This window comes from Schistocerca cancellata, chromosome 4 (assembly GCF_023864275.1).
Source record: "Schistocerca cancellata isolate TAMUIC-IGC-003103 chromosome 4, iqSchCanc2.1, whole genome shotgun sequence".
In the NCBI taxonomy this organism is placed as follows: domain Eukaryota; kingdom Metazoa; phylum Arthropoda; class Insecta; order Orthoptera; family Acrididae; genus Schistocerca; species Schistocerca cancellata.
Genome location: NC_064629.1, coordinates 906,843,295 through 906,861,852, shown reverse-complemented (window position 1 = coordinate 906,861,852; position 18,558 = coordinate 906,843,295). Strand labels below are relative to the sequence as shown.

The following is an 18,558-nucleotide window of genomic DNA, read 5'->3' as shown; positions in this document are numbered from 1 at the left end:
AAGGTAACAGGCCAACTAGCTCAGCAGATAACGCAACATGGAATGACAACATTAGTGTGGTAATAGTAAACTGCAGGAGCGTCTATAGAAAGGTCCCAGAACTGCTCTCATTAATAAACGGTCACAATGCCCACATAGTACTAGGGACAGAAAGTTGGCTTAAACCAGATGTCAACAGTAATGAAATTCTAAACTCAAATTGGAATGGATACCACAGAGAAAGGCTGGACAGTGAAGGGGGAGGCATGTTTATAACGATAAAAAGTGCAATAGTATCGAAGGAAATTGATGGAGATCCGATATGTGAAATAATTTGGGTGAAGATCACAGTTAAAGCAGACTCAGACATGGTAATTGGATGTCTCTATAGGCCCCCTGACTCAGCAGCTGTTGTAGCAGAACACCTGAAGGAGAATTTGGAAAATATTTTGAGTAGATTTCCCGACGATGTTATAGTTCTGAGTGGAGATTTTAATTTACCAGATATAGACTGGGAGACTCAGACGTTTATAATGGGTGGCAGGGACAAAGAATCCAGTGAAATATTTATAAGTGCATTATCTGAACACTACCTTGAGCAGTTAAACAGAGAACCGACTCGTGGTGATAACATATTAGACCTTCTGGTGACAAACAGACTCAAAATATTTGAAACAGTTAATGCAGAGTAGAGAATCAGCGATCATAAAGCATTTACAGCATCAATGATTTAAGCCATAAATAGAAATATTAAAAAAGTGAAGAAGATTTTTCTGTTTAGCAAAAGTGACAAAAAGCAGATTTCAGAGTACTTGACAGTTCAACACAAACTTTTTATCTCAAGTACAGATAGTGTTGAGTATCAGTGGACAAAGTTCAAAACCATCATACAATATGCATTACATGAGTATGTGCCAAGCAAGATGATAAGAGCTGGAAAAGAGCCACCATGGTACAACAACCAAGTTAGAAAACTGCTACAGAAGCAAAGGGAACTTCACAGCAAACATAAACATAGCCAAAGCCTTGCAGACAAACAAAAATTACACAAAGTGAAATGTAGTGTGAGGAGGGCTATGCTAGAGGTGTTCAATGAATTCGAAAGTAAAGTTCTATGTACTGACTTGGCAGAAGATCCTAAGAAATTTTGGTCTTATGTCAAAGTGGTAGGTGGATCAAAACAAAATGTCCAGATGCTCTGTGACCAAAATGGTACTGAAACAGAGGATGACAGACTAAAGGCCAAAATACTAAATGTCTTTTTCCAAAGCTGTATCAGAGAGGAAGACTGCACTATAGTCCCTTTTCTAGGTTGTCGCACAGATGACAAAATGGTAGATATCCAAACAGATGACAGAGGGATAGAAAAACAATTAAAATCACTCAAAAGAGTAAAGGCTAATGGACCTGATGGGATAACAATTTCATTTTCCACAGAGTACACGAAGGAACTTGGCCCCCTTCTTGCAGTGGTGTACCGTAGGTCTCTAGAAGAGTGTAGCATTCCAAAAGATTGGAAAAGGGCACAGGTCATTCCCGTTTTTAAGAAGGGACATCAAACAGATGTGCGGAACTATAGACCTATATCTCTAATGTCGATCAGTTGTAGAATTTTGGAACACATATTATGTTTGAGTATAATGACTTTTCTGGAGACTAGAAATCTACTCTGTAGGAATCAGCATGGGTTTCGAAAAAGACGATCGTGTGAAACCCAGCTCACACTATTCGTCCAGGAGACCTAGAGGGCAATATGCACGGGTTCCCAGGTAGATGCCGTGTTTATTGACTTCTGCAAGGTGTTTTATACAGCTCCCCACAGTCGTTTAATGAACAAAGTAAGAGCATATGGACTATCAGACCAATTGTGTGATTGAATTGAAGAGTTCCTAGATAACAGAATGCAGCATATCATTCTCAATGGAGAGAAGTCGTCCGAAGTAAGAGTGATTTCACGTGTGCCGCAGGGGAGTGTTGTAGGACCGTTGCTATTCACAATATATATAAATGACCTCGTGGATAACATCGGAAGTTCACTGAGGCTTTTTGCTGATCATACTGTAGTATATCGAGAGGTTGTAACAATGGCAAATTGCACTGAAATGCAGGAGGATCTGCAACGAATTGACACATGGTGCAGGGAATGGCAATTGAATCTCAATGTAGACAAGTGTAATGTGCTGCGAATACCTAGAAAGAAAGATCCATTATCATTTAGCTACAAATAGCAGGTCAGCAACTGAAGCAATTAATTCCATAAATTATCTGGGAGTAGGCATTAGGAGTGATTTAAAATGAAATGACCATATAAAATTAATCGTTGGTAAAGCAGATGCCAGACTGAGATTCATTGGAAGAATCCTAAGGAAATTCAGTCCGAAAACAAAGGAAGTAGTTTACAGTAAACTTGTTTGCCCACTGCTTGAATACTGCTCACAAGTGTGGGATCCGTACCAGATAGGGTTGATAGAAGAGATAGAGAAGATCCAATGGAGAGCAGCGCACTTCGTTACAAGATCATTCAGTAATTGCGAAAGCATTACGGAAATGATAGATAAACTCCAGTGGAAGACTCTGCAAGAGAGATGCTCAGTATCTCAGTACAGGCTTTTGTTGAAGTTTCGAGAACATATCTTCACTGAGCAGTCAAGCAGCATATTGCTCCCTCCTACACATATCTCACGAAGAGACCATGAGGATAAAATCAGAGAGATTAGAGCCCTCACAGGGGCATACCGACAATCTTTCTTTCCACAAAAAATACGAGACTGGAATAGAAGGGAGAACTGATAGAAGTACTCAAGGTACCCTCTGCCACACACTGTCAGGTGGCTTGCAGAGTATGGATGTAGATGTAGATAAGGTACAAATTGAAAAAAATATGTGATGAGATAAAACAAATTATTCAAATAGTTAAGGGCGATGAAAACTGTGATGGGGGATTGGAACTCAACAACAGATAAAGGAAGAAAAGGAAAAATAGCAGGAGAACATGAACTGGGTGAAATAATGAAAGATAAAACCACCTGGTAGAATTTTGCATTATTTGCATAATTTGTTCATCACTAACACATGGTTTAAGAATAATGGAAGATGGCTGTATATGTGGAATGAAATGATCATATAGTGTTATTAGCTGAGGTAGTTTGGCTGTATAGTGCAAGTCTTTCAATTTTACACTACTTTGGCAACTTGCACATAAATGAAGATGAGATGAAATGATGAGGACAACCCAGACACCCAGTCCTGAGTGAAGAATGTCCTAGACTCACCTAGGAATCAAACGTAGGATCCCAGGGTCTAGAGATAGCAGTGTTAACCACTAGACAGTGAACTGTGGGCTGTATGTTGAAGAGATCTGGAGATACTAGAAGGTTTCACACTGATTATGTAATGCTAAGACAAAGATTTCAAAACCAAATTTTAAACTGTAAGACACTGCCATAAGTTATCAGTTGTGAACTGAAGAATAAAACTGAAGAAATTGCAAAAACATTACAAATTAAGGAGATGAGACATGAATAAATTGAAGGAACAAGAGGGGGTTGAGAGATTCAGAGAGAGCATTAGGCAAAGTTTGACTAAAACGGGGGAAAGAAATACAATGAAAGATGAATGGGTAGCTTTGAGAAATCAAATAGTGATGGCAGCAGATGATCAAATCTGTACAAAGATAAGGCCTAGAAAAAATCCTTGGGTAACACAGGAGATACTGGATTTAACTGAAAAAAGGATAAAATATAAAAATGCATCAAATGAAGCAAGTGAAGGGGAATGGAAACATGTAAGAAATGAGACAGAGTGGAAGTGCAGTGTGACAAAGCAGGATTAACTAGATAAAAAATTGCAAGAATGTACAAGCATACATAACTAAGAAAAAGAGAGAATTTGTGTGATCTTTGGAGAAAGGAGAAGCAGCTGTGTGAATATCAAGGGATGGCAATCCAGTTCTAGGCAAGGAAGGGAAAACTGAAAGCTGAAAGATGGAAGGAATACACAGAAAGGAAACCAACTTGAAGACAGTATTATTAAAATAGTAGAGGAAATCAATGAAGAAGAAATGGAAGGTATGATACTCTCAGAAGAATTTGATAGAGTTCTTAAATCTGTAAGTCGAAACAAGACCCCTGGAGTAGACATTTCTTTAGAATATTGAGAACCTTGAGAAGGCCAACCATGGCTGCTGTTGTCCACTGTTGCTGTCAACTCTTGGTATAAGCACTGAAATCATTCCACATTGTGTGCAACATTTATGAGACAGGCAAAATACCCCCAGACATCAAGAAGAATGTAACAATTCGAGACCCAAAGGAAGGCAGGGGCTCAACAGCTTGAATGACGCCAAACCATCTGAAGTTGACATTTCATCAGAAAGGAACCCAAGGAATTTCACAGAATGAGAAAGAAGTGGCAAGATGAAATATTAGCACTTCTGCAAGAGGACTCAGTGGAATGTGTGGTGTCATATACTGTCTACTATTAATAAAATTTTCTGGGCTATTATGTTGTGGTTGAATGGATTTCACCTTAAAACCCAACATTTCATCCCCATCTGTGGAGGACATTTTCAAGGGGGATCGTAGCATCTTTGAAAGTCTGATTCACACCTTGGCTCACTAATGACTGTATCAAAATACTGCTTCCATGTACTTTCATGCAGTGGCATGGCATCACGTGTTTTGAATACCCAAGTGCAACTGCCAGTTGTCAACTGCCGTTGTCCACTGTTGCTGTCAACTCTTGGTATAAGCACTAAAATCTACATGTCATTCAATTTCACACCCTTCTCATTCCTACTGTTTTACTGTCTCTATGGCCTCTCTGTATAGTCTTTCATGGTATCTGTTTGTGGCTGCCAGTACTTGAGTCCCATCAAAATGAATGCGGTGGTCTCCTGGCTGCAAAGCATGTTTTGCAAAAACTGTTCTGTCAGTATCCCCTCTTCTGAAATTGTCCTTGTGCTCTTATAGTAATTTTTATGTTCTTTTTGCAGTGCCCACATACACCTCCCCACAACTGCATGAAATCCTCTAAATTCCTGCTTTTGCAGTGGTTGGTGAGCACCCTTGGCCAATTTTAGGTGTGCTTATATCTTCTGGGTGGGTCTGTGGAGTACCGCAATGTTCCACTTTTTCAAGATTTTTCCTACATGGTCAGTAACATACTTAATGAAAAGCAGGAAAACTTTTGATTTCACCAGTGCTTAAGTATTGATATAATTTCTGCACAGTCGTCGTAATGCCCTTTTTATCTCAGCAAATGGATAACCATTCTTGAGCAATGTATTGTGAGATGTTTTAATTCTGCGTCAAGCAGCTCTAGTTTGCAGATTTTCCTTGCTCTGTCTGCCTGTGTTTTTATGATGTCTTGCTTTTGTTATGGGTGATGGTTCGAATTCCAGTATAGGTGATGGTCTGTGTGCATTGATTTATGGTCAAGTGTGTGGCTAAAGCTACCATTTTCTTTTTAGAAAACTAGCACATAAGCATGATGAGCAAGCATTAAAGGAAACAAAAGAAAAATTTGGAGTAGGAATTAAAATCCATGGAGAAGAAATTAAAACTTTGAGGTTCAGCGATGACATTGTAGTTCTCTCAGAGACAGCAAAGAACCCGGAAGAGCAGCTGAACGGAATGGACAGTGTCTTGAAAGGAGGATATAAGATGAACATCAATAAAAGCAAAATGAGAATAATGGAATGTAGTCTAATTAAATCGGGTGATGCTGCAGGAATTAGATTAAGAAATGAGACGCTTAAAGTAGTAAAAGCGTTTTGCTACTTTGGGAGCTAAATAACTGATGATGGTCAAAGTAGAGAGGATATAAAATGTAGACTGCCAATGGAAAGGAAAGTGTTTCTGAAGAAGAGAAATTTGTTAACATCGAGTATAGATTTAAGTGTCAGGAAGTCGTTTCTGAAAATATTTGTATGGAGTGTAGCCATGTATGGAAGTGAAACGTGGACGATAAATAGTTCAGACAAGAAGAGAATAGAAGCTTTCAAAATGTGGTGCTACAGAAAAATGCTGAAGATTAGATGGGTAGATCACATAACTAATGATTAGTTATTGAACAGAATTGGAGAGGAGAAGTTTGTGGCACAACTTGACTAGAAGAAGGGATCGGTTGGTAGGGCACACTCTGAGGTATCAAGGGATCACCAATTTAGTATTGGAGGGCAGCGTGGAGGGTAAAAATCATAGAGGGAGACCAAGAGATGAATACACTTGACAGATTCAGAAGGCTGTAGGTTGCAGTAGGTACTGGGAGATGAAGAAGCTTGCACAGGATAGAGTAGCATGGAGAGCTGCATCAAACCAGTCTGTGGACTGAAGACCACAACAACAAACAAACAAAATTTCATCTCCCACCTGCCTCCTCCTCCATGGCAAATGAATCTTTGGATTGATCCCACTGAGGTGTTTGTGAAAACTACCCAGGTCCTCCCTGCCATTCTGCCACCAAGCATACAACAACCAGTTTCCAATGCCTGCTTCCTGGTCTTTTTCCACAAAGAAATTTGCTATAACTGGGAATAAGGGGCTCCCAATAGCAACACCATCCTATGAACAGACAGATTTGAATAGGAAATGCATATGAAAGGAACCCAGGAGAGTAGGGGTGCCAAGAGAGTTGTATCAAGATCAAATAATGTCAGTGCCTTGATGCAGTTGTATACAATTATACCAACTGTTAATCTCAATGGAAAATTAGCAGAAAAGTTATCTATTTTACTACAAGAAGTTGGAGTTGCTCTGCTCCCTATGATTCTTTCTTGAGTGCGTGATCTTGCAAGGGCAGCAGGGAATGCTTAAGTCACAATAAGCTCAAGTGGGAAAATGGTGTAAGAGAACTACAACTGTTGTATGAGTGGTGCTTTTAGCCAATGACTGGCCAAAATAACTTGCTTTTGATTGCTTCCTGGTCTGTATATAAAAAATCATACTCATTTAGGGCAACCTGTCCCTCCTGAAATGTTTGTGATATTGCAGTTCATACCACCTGGAACCACTGGATAAATTTAGCCTTTGGATGTTTGCTTTTATTGTGCTTATAAAACATATTATAGCACTATCTGCAGTTATGCCTTAAGTGATAACCAATTACATGATAAGCTCCATGACATACTGTTTCACATTCAGTTGCATGCCATCACGTACCATCAGTTCTCATCAACCCGTTACACCAATATAATTCTATATGAATTCTTTACTAGTGGATACCTAGCTGAACATTCTGCACAGTTTGTAACTCCCAAGGAGTTCACCTTTGATCTTGATGGTGTGAACCTTTGTGATGACTATGGTGTGCCATTTTTCATTTGGTGTTCATGGTGCGCGAATGTCGACAATGTCTATTTTGTGAAGTGTAATAAATACATTCTATAGAAGGTTCATCTTTGCACCTATGGGACACTCATTTTCTGTCACCTTCATGGTGCACCTGATGAGTCATTAGCACCTAATATTTTTCATGTCATAATTATTGACACAATATTTTCAAATGAGCCTTACTACCGATTGAACTTGCAACCTCAAACTCAAGGGGTTACTTGTTAAAAGATTGGTTGAAGAAAGGCAAACCTGTGTTTATAACATAGGAAAGATGTTGGCTGGACTACACACTATGAAATTTTGAAGTTAGCAGAAATAAAATATAGGGAGGAAAAGGTTATTTGCAACATGTATAGAATCCAGACTGCAGTTACACTTATGAAAGTTCAAAGACATGAGAGGGAAACTGGTTGAGAACTGAGAGAAATGATGATGTAGTCTATCCTTCTAGTTTTCAATTTGAACATTGGGTGTGCAGTAAAGGAAATCAAGGATAAATTTGAAAATAGAATTAATGTTCAGGAAGAAGACATAAAAATTTCGAGCTTTGCTGATGGCATAAATCTGTCAGAGACAGCAAAAGTCATGGATGAGCAGTTGAAGAGAATGGATAATGCCTTGAAAAGAAATTATGAGATGAACACAAACAAAACTAAAACAAAGGTAATGGAGTGTAGTCAAATTACATCAGGTGACACTAAAAGTAGCAGTTGAATGTTGCTATTTGAACAGCAAAATAAAAATAACTGATGATAGTCAAAGTTTGGGAGGGGCGGGGGGTTACAAAATGACACTGGTAAAAGCAAGAAAAGCATTTCTGAAAATGAGAAAGTTGTTAAAATTAGAATTTTTCTGAAGGTATTTATCTGGAATGTGCAGAAGTGATAAATTGACAGTAAGCAATTCACACTAAAAGGAATAGGAACTTTCAAAATGCTGTGCTATAGAACGATACAGAAAATTAAATGGGTAGATCAACTACCTCATGAAGAGATGTTGAATCAGATTGGGGGGAATAAGACATTTATGACACAATTTGACTAAAAGCAGAGATTTGGTTAATAAGAGACATCAATTACTAGACTCATACAATTATTTATCTTCCATTTAGCATCTGCCAGCATTACATACCTCATGAATAAGCTATTCTGTTCTGACTGCACACTTTTGTGACACAATAATATACTTAATATATATACTTGTGAAAGTAATATAAAATCATTAAATTTATGGCAGACAGGGCGACAATAAATGGTATGGACCAGTCTCTTGCAATGTGGTTGGTTTCAACAATTGGCATTGCAAACACAATTGGAAGGATAGGTTGTGGAGTCCTTGGCAGCTTTCCTGGCTCAAAACCGCTGTTTATAAACAATGTAGCACTATCAATTGGAGGAATTGCTACACTGCTAAGTGGAATATCAACAGCTGATGGATATCTTTTCTTCTATTCTGCTGTATTTGGTTTAGCAACAGGTCAGTATGAAATATCTTCTGAACATGGACAAATTATTGGTGTCCATGGGAAAAAGTAGTTACAAATTTGCTTATTAAGGTAAAATATGATTTTTTTTGTATTTTTTCTTTCTGAATTCATTGACTTATGAAGTCTACAACTTCTCTTCAAGGAAATTTTAAAATTGATAACTTTTTACTTACCATTTTCTAACCTATACGTTTAAGCTCAATGTTTATTCATCTTAGAGGATCAGTAGCAGAACTTGCTGTCAAGACTGAAATCTTGAGCTGTAATAAACTTGAAAAATGTATCTTTCAGTTTTTGAACATTTTCAATGAAAATAAACAAGAAACAGATGTGACAATTTGCTTTTCCTCTTTTGATATTGTAAAGTGAATTGCCAACAAAGAGATATGAAGGAAACTTAGCAGTTTGTCACACATGTGCCAGAATGCAAAGGGAGAACTGTCCAAGTCAAAATTTAAATGTGATATAGGCAGTTCTTCTGTCATGAAAGTGTTCTGTGATTGCAGCCCTCTTTCAAGATTTGTTCCTTTACGTTTGCACCTGTAAGAATGCAACACAAGTCAAATTAAGACACTAAAATATGTGGAAATTTGTCTTGTTACATTCGGCACAAGAAATTTATAGATTGAGTCCCAGATGACATGTATTTCGGAAATATATTCAGTAATAAATATGAGGGCTGCTCTGTAAGTAATTAAGCACTTTTTTCTTGTCCAATTTCAGTTGAAAAAATGCAAATTTTGTTGTGTGACATTGTGGAGTATTCCCACTTCAGCTGTTATAGTTTCATGGGGTTCAGAAAGGTGGTGGTGCTATACATACCCTTCAATATTGATTGATTGGCGACTCCTGTTGCACAACGCCCATACAATAAAATTAGAAGGAAGGTCGGCATTGGCCATAATTTTGATGATTTATTAACAGCAAAATCGATTTTCGATCACATAATGATCATCTTCAGTTCTGGAAGTTAAACATTTCATATGGTGATCAGTGAATTAGAAAAGAACACAAATACACTTGAGTATAAACCAACTGTTGGTAAGGACATACCTTTAGTGTACAAATTAAAGCTCATAGGCACTGGTGTCTAGTTATTAGCAGTAGAAGAAGCTATGAAATGATCACAATGACTGAAGCCACTGTTTACATTCACCTATACAGCGGACCTCATTGTGACAGGGGCTTGGAACACCCTCTATGTGATGTGTCACATGAAGACTTAACATTACTTTATTTGGCAAGAGATTACCACAAAATACCAAATGTGCACTTGCAAATCATTGATTGAATATTTAAAATTTAAAATTGTATATTAAAAACACATTGCAAAAAGGAAGGGGGAAATGCACATCTTGCCAACATACACTGGTGTGTTATTTTCAAAACAACTTAAAAAAGAAACATGCAAGAATAAAAATCAACAGGTAAATTATAAGGTGTCAGATTACAGGACTAGTAAAAAAGAAAAATATACAAACAACATGACATCAAATACAACAGAATCTGTTATAACACAGTAACCGCTATCTGGCATGGGAAGTCAGAGGTGCAAAGTTCTTAAATTATGTAAAATATTATGTTGAAACCAAGAAGTCAAATACATAAATAGTGGTGATTGTACAATATCTGCCACAATTTAACAGGTCAAAATGTCATGAAACACAATATTCTTTATAATTTTTTTTACGGTGCAGACTAACAACTTTTTATTGTATTTAACGACTTGAGGATTCACACATCTGATTATTCCCATTTGGACATGTTAACACATTATAGCTGTTTCTGAGGCTTAATTACAAAAAATCATCATAATTATGAAAAGCAGAATGACATAAAAGCACATTGTGGCTGCAGAGACTGTTTAGTACACTCATCAGTAAGAACTACTGTTACGGATTGCAAAGAATTAGTGATACATTGGCTAGAGACACAAGTGTGTAAAATACGCTAGCCTAGTAGAAACCTCCATTACCACACCTGTTATTTATAGAAAATATTTTATTATATGATACAAAACAGAACTTGGGTATAAGGAAACAGTGTTCTCTTTAGAGTATAAAAACTTTGTCCCAAAAAATACATCGCACACTGGTTATACACTTTTGCACAAGCACTGAGTCAGAACCCATCATACATACATTTACAGTTGATACAACAGACACGAAACTGTCAAGCAAACGGTTTTGAATACTCGTATGAAGGAGATAATTTTATTACATGTCTTAATAGCAGCAGTGGAACCCCTTATAACAATAAAGCTGATTTTGAAAATACCCATATATCCAAAGTAGGCCATAAAAATTAATCTAAAATGCAAGGTGTGGATAAGTAGTAATATACATCATACATTCAGAAAAGTCATAACTTAGGAAAGTTAACAGTACAAATTATTCCCAAAATATACATCATACTGTAGACAAATTAGAACCAGATTATACACTTTTTTCCACAATTACTTACTAAAGCAATTAAAATGTAGTGAGAAACCAGCAACATAAAATACTCACTTGAAAGTGATGAGGATTTAAATTTCTTATCTATTGGCAAAAAATGTAAATTTTCATAACCAAACACTTAATCTGTAGTGTGCATTGATTTCGTTAAAGGCCTATTATGACTGTGAGTTATGTAGCCTGACCACCAGTTGACAAATGTTATTACAAAACTGATGCAAAAGTACAAGCCAATTACCAATCTCTATAAAGAACCTCAAAAAATGCTGTACATTAAAATATGTTGGCTAGTGAAAAGTGTGGGTAACTCCAGTTCAGCCAGCTGATTCACATGTATTACCTAGTAGATGAGAACAATATTAACATAATAAACATATTGTGATGCAGTTATGAGATACGTTTGCATATTTTTCTTTTCTACTACTCCTGTAATCTGACACCTTATAATTTACATGTTGATTTTTATTCTTGAATGTTTCTTTTTTTTAAGTTTTTTTTTTTTAATAACATGCCAGTGTATGTTGTCAAGATGTGCATCTCCCCTTCCTTTTTGCTATGCATTTTTAATGTACAATTTGAAATTTGAAATATTCAATTAATGATTTGCAAGTGCACACATGGTGTTTTGTGGTAATCTCTTGCCAAATAAATTAATAAGCCTTCACGTGACACATCACACAGAGGGTGTTCCAAGCCCCTGTCACACTAAGGTCTGCTGAATGGGTGAATGTAAACAGCAGCTTCAGTTATTGTGATCATTTCATAGCTTCTGTTACTGCTAATAACTAGACACCAGTGGCTACGAGCTTAAATTTGTACACTAAAGGTATGTCCTTGCCAACAGTTGGTTTATACTCAGGTGTATTTGTGGTCTTTTGTTTCTTATTCACTGATTGCTATGTGAAATGTTTAACTTCCAGCACTGGAGATGATCATTATGTGAGTGAAAATTGATTTTGCTGTTAATAAATTATCAAAATTACAGCCAATGCTGAGCTTCCTTCTAATTTTTTTCAATATTGCATCTGCAACAGAAGTGTGTTCCCTGTAGAGAGCTGTTATTGGGGTTTCTTTTGGTGGGAAACCAGAGCATGACAGATATTCCTAGACATTTGCAGAATATCTGCAAATACCATGCAATAAACAAAAGCATGGTGAGATGTTTAGTAAGGCATCTATCACCATTGCAACATGGTTGCACAGACTTGTCCAATCTCCAGGGTGCTGGCCGGCTGCACACAGCTGTGCCTCCTGCAATGTTGGAGCATGTGGACAGTCTCACTCAAGATTATCAATGGATGCAAACGAACCTCTCCTTCTCCACGACAATGCAAAGCCTCGTATAAGTCTGCACATCTGAGAGGAACTCACAAAACTTCACTGGAGTGTTCTCCCTCATCCGCTCTACAGCCTGGATCTTGCACATTCAGATGTCCTTCTGTTTGGTCCAATGAAGGGTACACTTTGTGGGAAGCAGTACGTGGATGCTGAAGAGGTTATTGATGCAGCAAGTTGTATGCTCTGATGTCAACCAGTAAGATGGTACCATGTGGGTGTACAGGCCATTCCAGTAATGTGGTGTAGGGCCATCTCACTGAATGGAGATTATGTTGAAAAATAATGTGATTTACCCAAAAGGGTGGGGAATAATATGGTGTACTGGAATGCTGAACAAAAGAAACTACTATTTTAAAAAAGTGTTGTGTTTCTTATTGAATGTCCCTCATACATGATTAATTAAAATTAAGTAATTTACAAGAAGTTTCAATCAACTGTTCACTACTCAACAAATTTAATGAAATTACCTACAAATTAAATTCAGCTATGAAACACTTTCATGAAATTTGAACAATATAAATACATTTTATATACTAGTAAATAATATCTCATAAAAGAACATGCAAAAATACATAAATTAAGCAATTTATGAATTTTTTTTTACGAAATTTATTTTAAGTGTTATTAAGCTTCTACTGTGTTGCAATAAGCTATTAGCAGGGTATTAACTAGTTTAAATATTTTATTTCAGCATGTTTTGCCTCACTCCGTTCCCTAATTATAGTGGATCTACTAGGACTTGAACGCTTGACAAATGCTTTTGGATTAACATTGATGTTCCAAGGGGTTGCTGCTGCCATTGGATCGCCTCTTGCTGGTATGTTGATTTTCTTTTGATATTTGCATCATGTTATGCACTGCTTTTGTTGTATTTGGAGGTGCTGAAGAAGTCCACCAACAAAATAATGAATGTAAAATTACAGATAGTTTGATGATGGAGAGTATGGCCTGGAATAAAAAACTGTTTTCTGATGCCAAAATTGAAATGCGTTAATATTAACTATATCTGTGTCTGTGTGCTCCAAAAAATAAATGCAAACATGACTGTCATATGCACAGATGTTTTACGTCAGTAAAAGATAATAATAATAATAATAATAATAATAATAATAATTTCTGAAAAACTTTAAAACAGGAAAAGCCAAAGAAAGATTGGAAAAATATAGAAGCACACATGATCAGGGTAATGAATGATAAAGGCCACCTATAAGAAAGTAACAGAAACGTTTGGAGCAAAGAGGAAATGAACAGCAAAAAGCTCAAATGGGAAGACATTACTAAGCTATGAAAGGAAAGGTGAAAGGGGTATATACAATGGCTATACAAAGGAAATGAAATTAAAGGTAATGTTATGAAAAGAGAAGAGCAAGTAGATGAAGATGCAATGGGAGATATGATGCTGCAGCATATCCCCTATGTTAGTCAAGCTACATATTGAATAATCAGTAATGGATACCAAGGAGAAAATAGGAAAATGAATTAAAAATCAGGCGGAAGGAATAAACTTTGATTTTATGATGTCATTGTAATTCTGCCAGGAATGGCAAAGGATCTGGAAGATAAGATGAACAGAATAGATAGTGTCTTTAAAAGAAGTTATAAGATGAATATGAATAAAAGAGAACCAAGGACAATGGAATGTATTCAAATTAAATCAGATGACACTAAGAGAATTATATTAACAAATGAGGCAATAGAAGTAGTTGGCGAATTTTGATCCTTGGGCAGCAAAGTAACTGAAGATACTAAAGTAAAGTAGAGACGACATAAATTGTAGACTAGTAGTACCATGAAAAGGATTTCTGATAAAGAGAAATCTGTTATATTGAATATAAATTTAAATGTTAGGAAGTCTCTTCTGAAAGTGTTTGTCTAGTCTTTTTTACTACTTATTTTATTTTATTTATTTATTAAATGGAAGTTTAGCTTTGTACAGTGGTGGAATGTGAATGATAACATTGAAGACAATAAGGAACAGAAGATTTTGAAATGTAATGCTACAAAAAATGCTGAACATTAGATAGGTAGATTAACAAACTAGTGTGTTTACTTTTTGCATCATGCAGTTGCAACTGTAGCGGTTATAAAGCTAAGTACTGACAAAGTTATTTGTGAACTGTTATACAGTTATTAAATTTAATAGTTTTCTGTGGTGTTTCATGCTCTTTGTGGCACTATAACAATTTAATAAACTTTTGGAAACATTTGCTCACTGTGTGTTGAAGTCATTTAGTAAATTTCATGCTTTAGTTTTCAGCTGATGTTTCTTACTGTTTCTAGTGAAATATTTCAGTAAAATTTTCATTGAGTGTTTTCACTTTGTTGAGTGTTAAAGCGACCACTTGAATTTTTGGTTTTAGCTAGTAATTTTGTGAAGTTTTGTTGGGATTGGTGTTAGTTGTGGTTTAGTAGTATTAATACAAGTAGTTGCTTTCTTAGTAGAGAGAGAATTTTGAGACAGCTATTGTTAGTTCTATAAATAGTTCTACAAGTGTAACTGAACTTAAGTAACATAGACATATAGTCATTTTCAGTAACTGTAAAGTTTTACCATGGGTGAGAAGTGTGGTCTCTATCATAGGTTTGTGAGTAGTGGGTTACGATGTGGAATTTGTTCAAAGTATTTTCATCAGGAGGGAATGCAGTGGGCAAGCCAGTGGGCATTCTAGCAAGATCCTCTCCTGGGAATGCAGAATCTGTAGTAGAAATAAGTTGACAGAGGACCAGGAATGTAAGATCTGTGCCCTTCAGGTGCAGTTACAACACACAAAGGAGGAACTAGATAGGTTGAGGAGGGTGAAGTGTGCTGGAAATGGGAACTTTCAGATAGTGAGAAGGCAGCTAGGAGGAGGAGATATTCAGGAAGTTATACTTCGTGTATATGCAACAGATTTGACCAACTGTCAGAGCTGAGTGGAGAGGAGCCTCTTGTAGCTGCAGGTGAAGGGAACATACGACAGTCCTCATCAGGTAGGAGGCTTAGATCAGTTGAAAAGTCTTACAGAAAGGTAAAGATGTGTGGGCCAGTAGTTGCAGGAACTGTTGGGGAGTGCGTACCAGGTCACCAGTATTGTGAAGCCTAGTGCAGGGTTGGCTCAGGTGACTGACAGCATAGGAGAGTTATGCAGGAATTTTACGAAGGAGGATCAGGTAGTGATAGTGGGTGGAGCAGGGAACAGTCTTGATAGGGATGGGGAATATGATGTAGGCGGTGACCTGGTAAAGATTGCTACTCAAATTGGTGGCACTAATGTGCATTTCATACAACTATTTCTGCGTCACGATTGGTCTCATCTTAATGTGGCTGTTAAGCACATTAACAAGGGGCTGGAGAGGGATCTGATGGCAGAGGGTATGAGTCACATTTCAGTGTTGCCAGTTGAGTCTATCAGTAGATTGGGTTTCACTAGGCATGGCCTGCACCTCAATAGGTATGGGAAGGGGAGGCTGGCAAACCTTATAGGTGACAGTGTAGAGGGTGGTGGTGGTGGGATCACTCATGGAAAATTCCTGTAGTAGTTGGTATTAGAGCTGCACATTTTGATAGACCTGATAATCATACCTACTTAAAGGAAGTCACTCTAAGGGCTCACCTTCAGAGGACATCATGTTTCCAAGAAGAGAAGGAATTAGCATATTTCAACAGAATATAAGAAGTATTAGAGATAAAGTTAGTGAACTGCTTATAGAAGTTGACTCTGTAATTATAGGTATATTGGAGCACCACTTAAATAATTTGACAGTTCAGAGGCTTCCTTTACCAGGATACAGATTAGCTGGCTGTTTTTCAAAGAGTTCCTTGTGGGATGGGGGAGTGGTCATGTACGTAAAAAACAGTATTCCATTTGAGTCCATAGACATATCACAGCACTGCACTGAACAGATATTTGAATGTTGTGCTAAGGCAGTTGCATTTAGTGAAACTAAACTTCTAATTGTTGTTTATAGGTCCCCTAACTCTGACTTAAGAGCATTTCTGCTCAAGCTATAGAGGGTTCTTGATTCATTTTGTAGGAAGTACCAGACATTAGTTACATGTGGTGACTTCAATATAAATTTTGTATATGATGGAGCAAGAAAAAAGATGTTGGTACATCTCCTAAATTCATATGATCTGATCCAGACTGTATTTTTTTTTTCAACTATGGTGCAGGGGAACAGTAGCAGAGCCATAGACAATATTTTTATTCATTCTTCGTTACTAGATGGGCATTCTGTTAGTAAAAGGGTGAATGGCCTTCCAGACCATGATGTGCAAATTTTAACACTAAAAGGCTTTTGTACTCAAACAAATGTCACATATAATTACAAACTATGTAGGAAAGTTAATCCAACAACAATAGAGAGTTTTTTAAACCTCATCAAGGAACAAGAGTGACAAGATGTTTATAGTACCGATAACATAGATGACAAATATAATGATTTCCTTAACACATTTCTCATGCTCTTTGAGAGTTGTTTTCCATCAGAACATTCTAAACGGGGTACTAGCAGTGAAAGGCACCCCGGGTGCCTGACTGGTGGGATAAAAATATCATGTAGAACAAAGCAGGAATTATATCAAAATGTTAGAAGTAGTCACAATCAAGCTACAGTAGCACATTACAAACAGTACTGTAAGGTGCTTAAAATGTTATTAGGAAGGCAAAGAGTATGTGGTATGCAAATAGAATAGCTAATTCACAGAATAAAATTAAAACCATATGGTCAGTTGTGAAGGAAGTGTCTGGTCAGCAGCACAAGGTTGACAATATAAAGGCAGTTCGTAGTAAAAATATTTCTGTTACTGATAAATCGGATATATGTACAGTGTTCAACAATCATTTTCTGAGCATAGCTGGTGAATTAAATAAAAATTTAGTTTCTACAGGGAGTCATATAGCTCTCTTGGCAAATGCCTTTCCAAGATTGATGTCTGTAATACTCCTCTGTGATACAGACAAGAGGGAGACAGTGTCAATAACTAAGTCACTGAAGACTAAGGACTCTCATGGATATGAAGGAGTGCCTAGCAGAATATTAAAGTACTGTGCTGCATATGTTAGCCCTGTATTTACACATATTAGTAATTTCTCCTTTAGGAATGGTCAGTTTTCTGAATGATTAAAGTACTCAGTAGTAAAGCCACTTTATAAAAAGGGAGAAAGGCATAATGTAGACAGTTTTAGACCTATTTCTGAAAACGCTGTGTATGTAAGGATAATTGATAATTTTTTATCACACGATTTGCTATCAAATGTACAGCTCAGCTTTAGAAGTCATTTAACAACTGAAAATGCTATATTATCTTTTCTCTGTGAGGTACTGGAAGGATTAATTAATTAATTTGAACAATAGGCATATTTTTGATTTAACTAAAACATTTGATTGTGTTGATTGCAAAATATTGCTCCAGAAGTTGGACCATTACGGAATACGGGGAGTAGCTCACAATTGGTTCACCTCTTGCTTTAGCAACAGACAGCAAAAGGTCATTATTCACAGTGTTGAGAATGGCTGTGATGTGGGGTCTGAGTGGGGTGCTGTCAAGTGGTGGGTGCCCCAATGGATCAGTGTTGGGGCCACTCCTGTTCCTTATTTATATAAACTGTTTAACTGTACTGGTGTGGAAATGAGGACGGAAGGAGAATTGAAGACAGAATGGTAGTAAGATAGGGATTAAAAGAGGAAGTGAAGAGAATAAGTGATAGGATGATGCAGACCAAAATATCACTCAAGGGGATTACCATAGAGGTAACACAAGTGTATGCCCTGCACGTGGGTTGCACTTCTGAGGAGAAGCAAGAGTTTGAAGAGGAAATGCAGAAGCAGATGGGAAGGAAGAATATGATAGTAATGGGGGATTTAAACACACACGTTGGAAGAGAAAGGCAAGGCTGCGAAAGTGTGCTTGGACCAGAGGGTTAGGGCTGCCGAAATGAGGAAAGTGAAACACTATTGGAGTTCTGTCAAAGGAATGATGTGC

At 37.0% G+C, this 18,558-nt stretch overlaps 1 protein-coding gene across 19 annotated transcripts in view; it reads left to right on the top strand.

Moving 5' to 3' along the window:
- The window catches only part of LOC126185071 (monocarboxylate transporter 12-B-like), a 1,121,214-nt gene that overhangs the window by 603,844 nt on the left and 498,812 nt on the right, over window positions 1-18,558 (top strand). For 4 of the 19 annotated variants that reach the window (XM_049927854.1, XM_049927843.1, XM_049927837.1 and 1 more), the window contains exons 7-8: window positions 8,550-8,789; window positions 13,285-13,410. The exons of 12 other annotated variants lie outside the window; for them this stretch is intronic. In XM_049927854.1, coding sequence (XP_049783811.1) covers window positions 8,550-8,789; window positions 13,285-13,410 — 366 coding nt within the window. The remainder of the gene's footprint in view (window positions 1-8,549; window positions 8,790-13,284; window positions 13,411-18,558) is intronic. 3 more of the 19 variants (XM_049927857.1, XM_049927847.1, XM_049927841.1) reach the window with 2 other exon arrangements.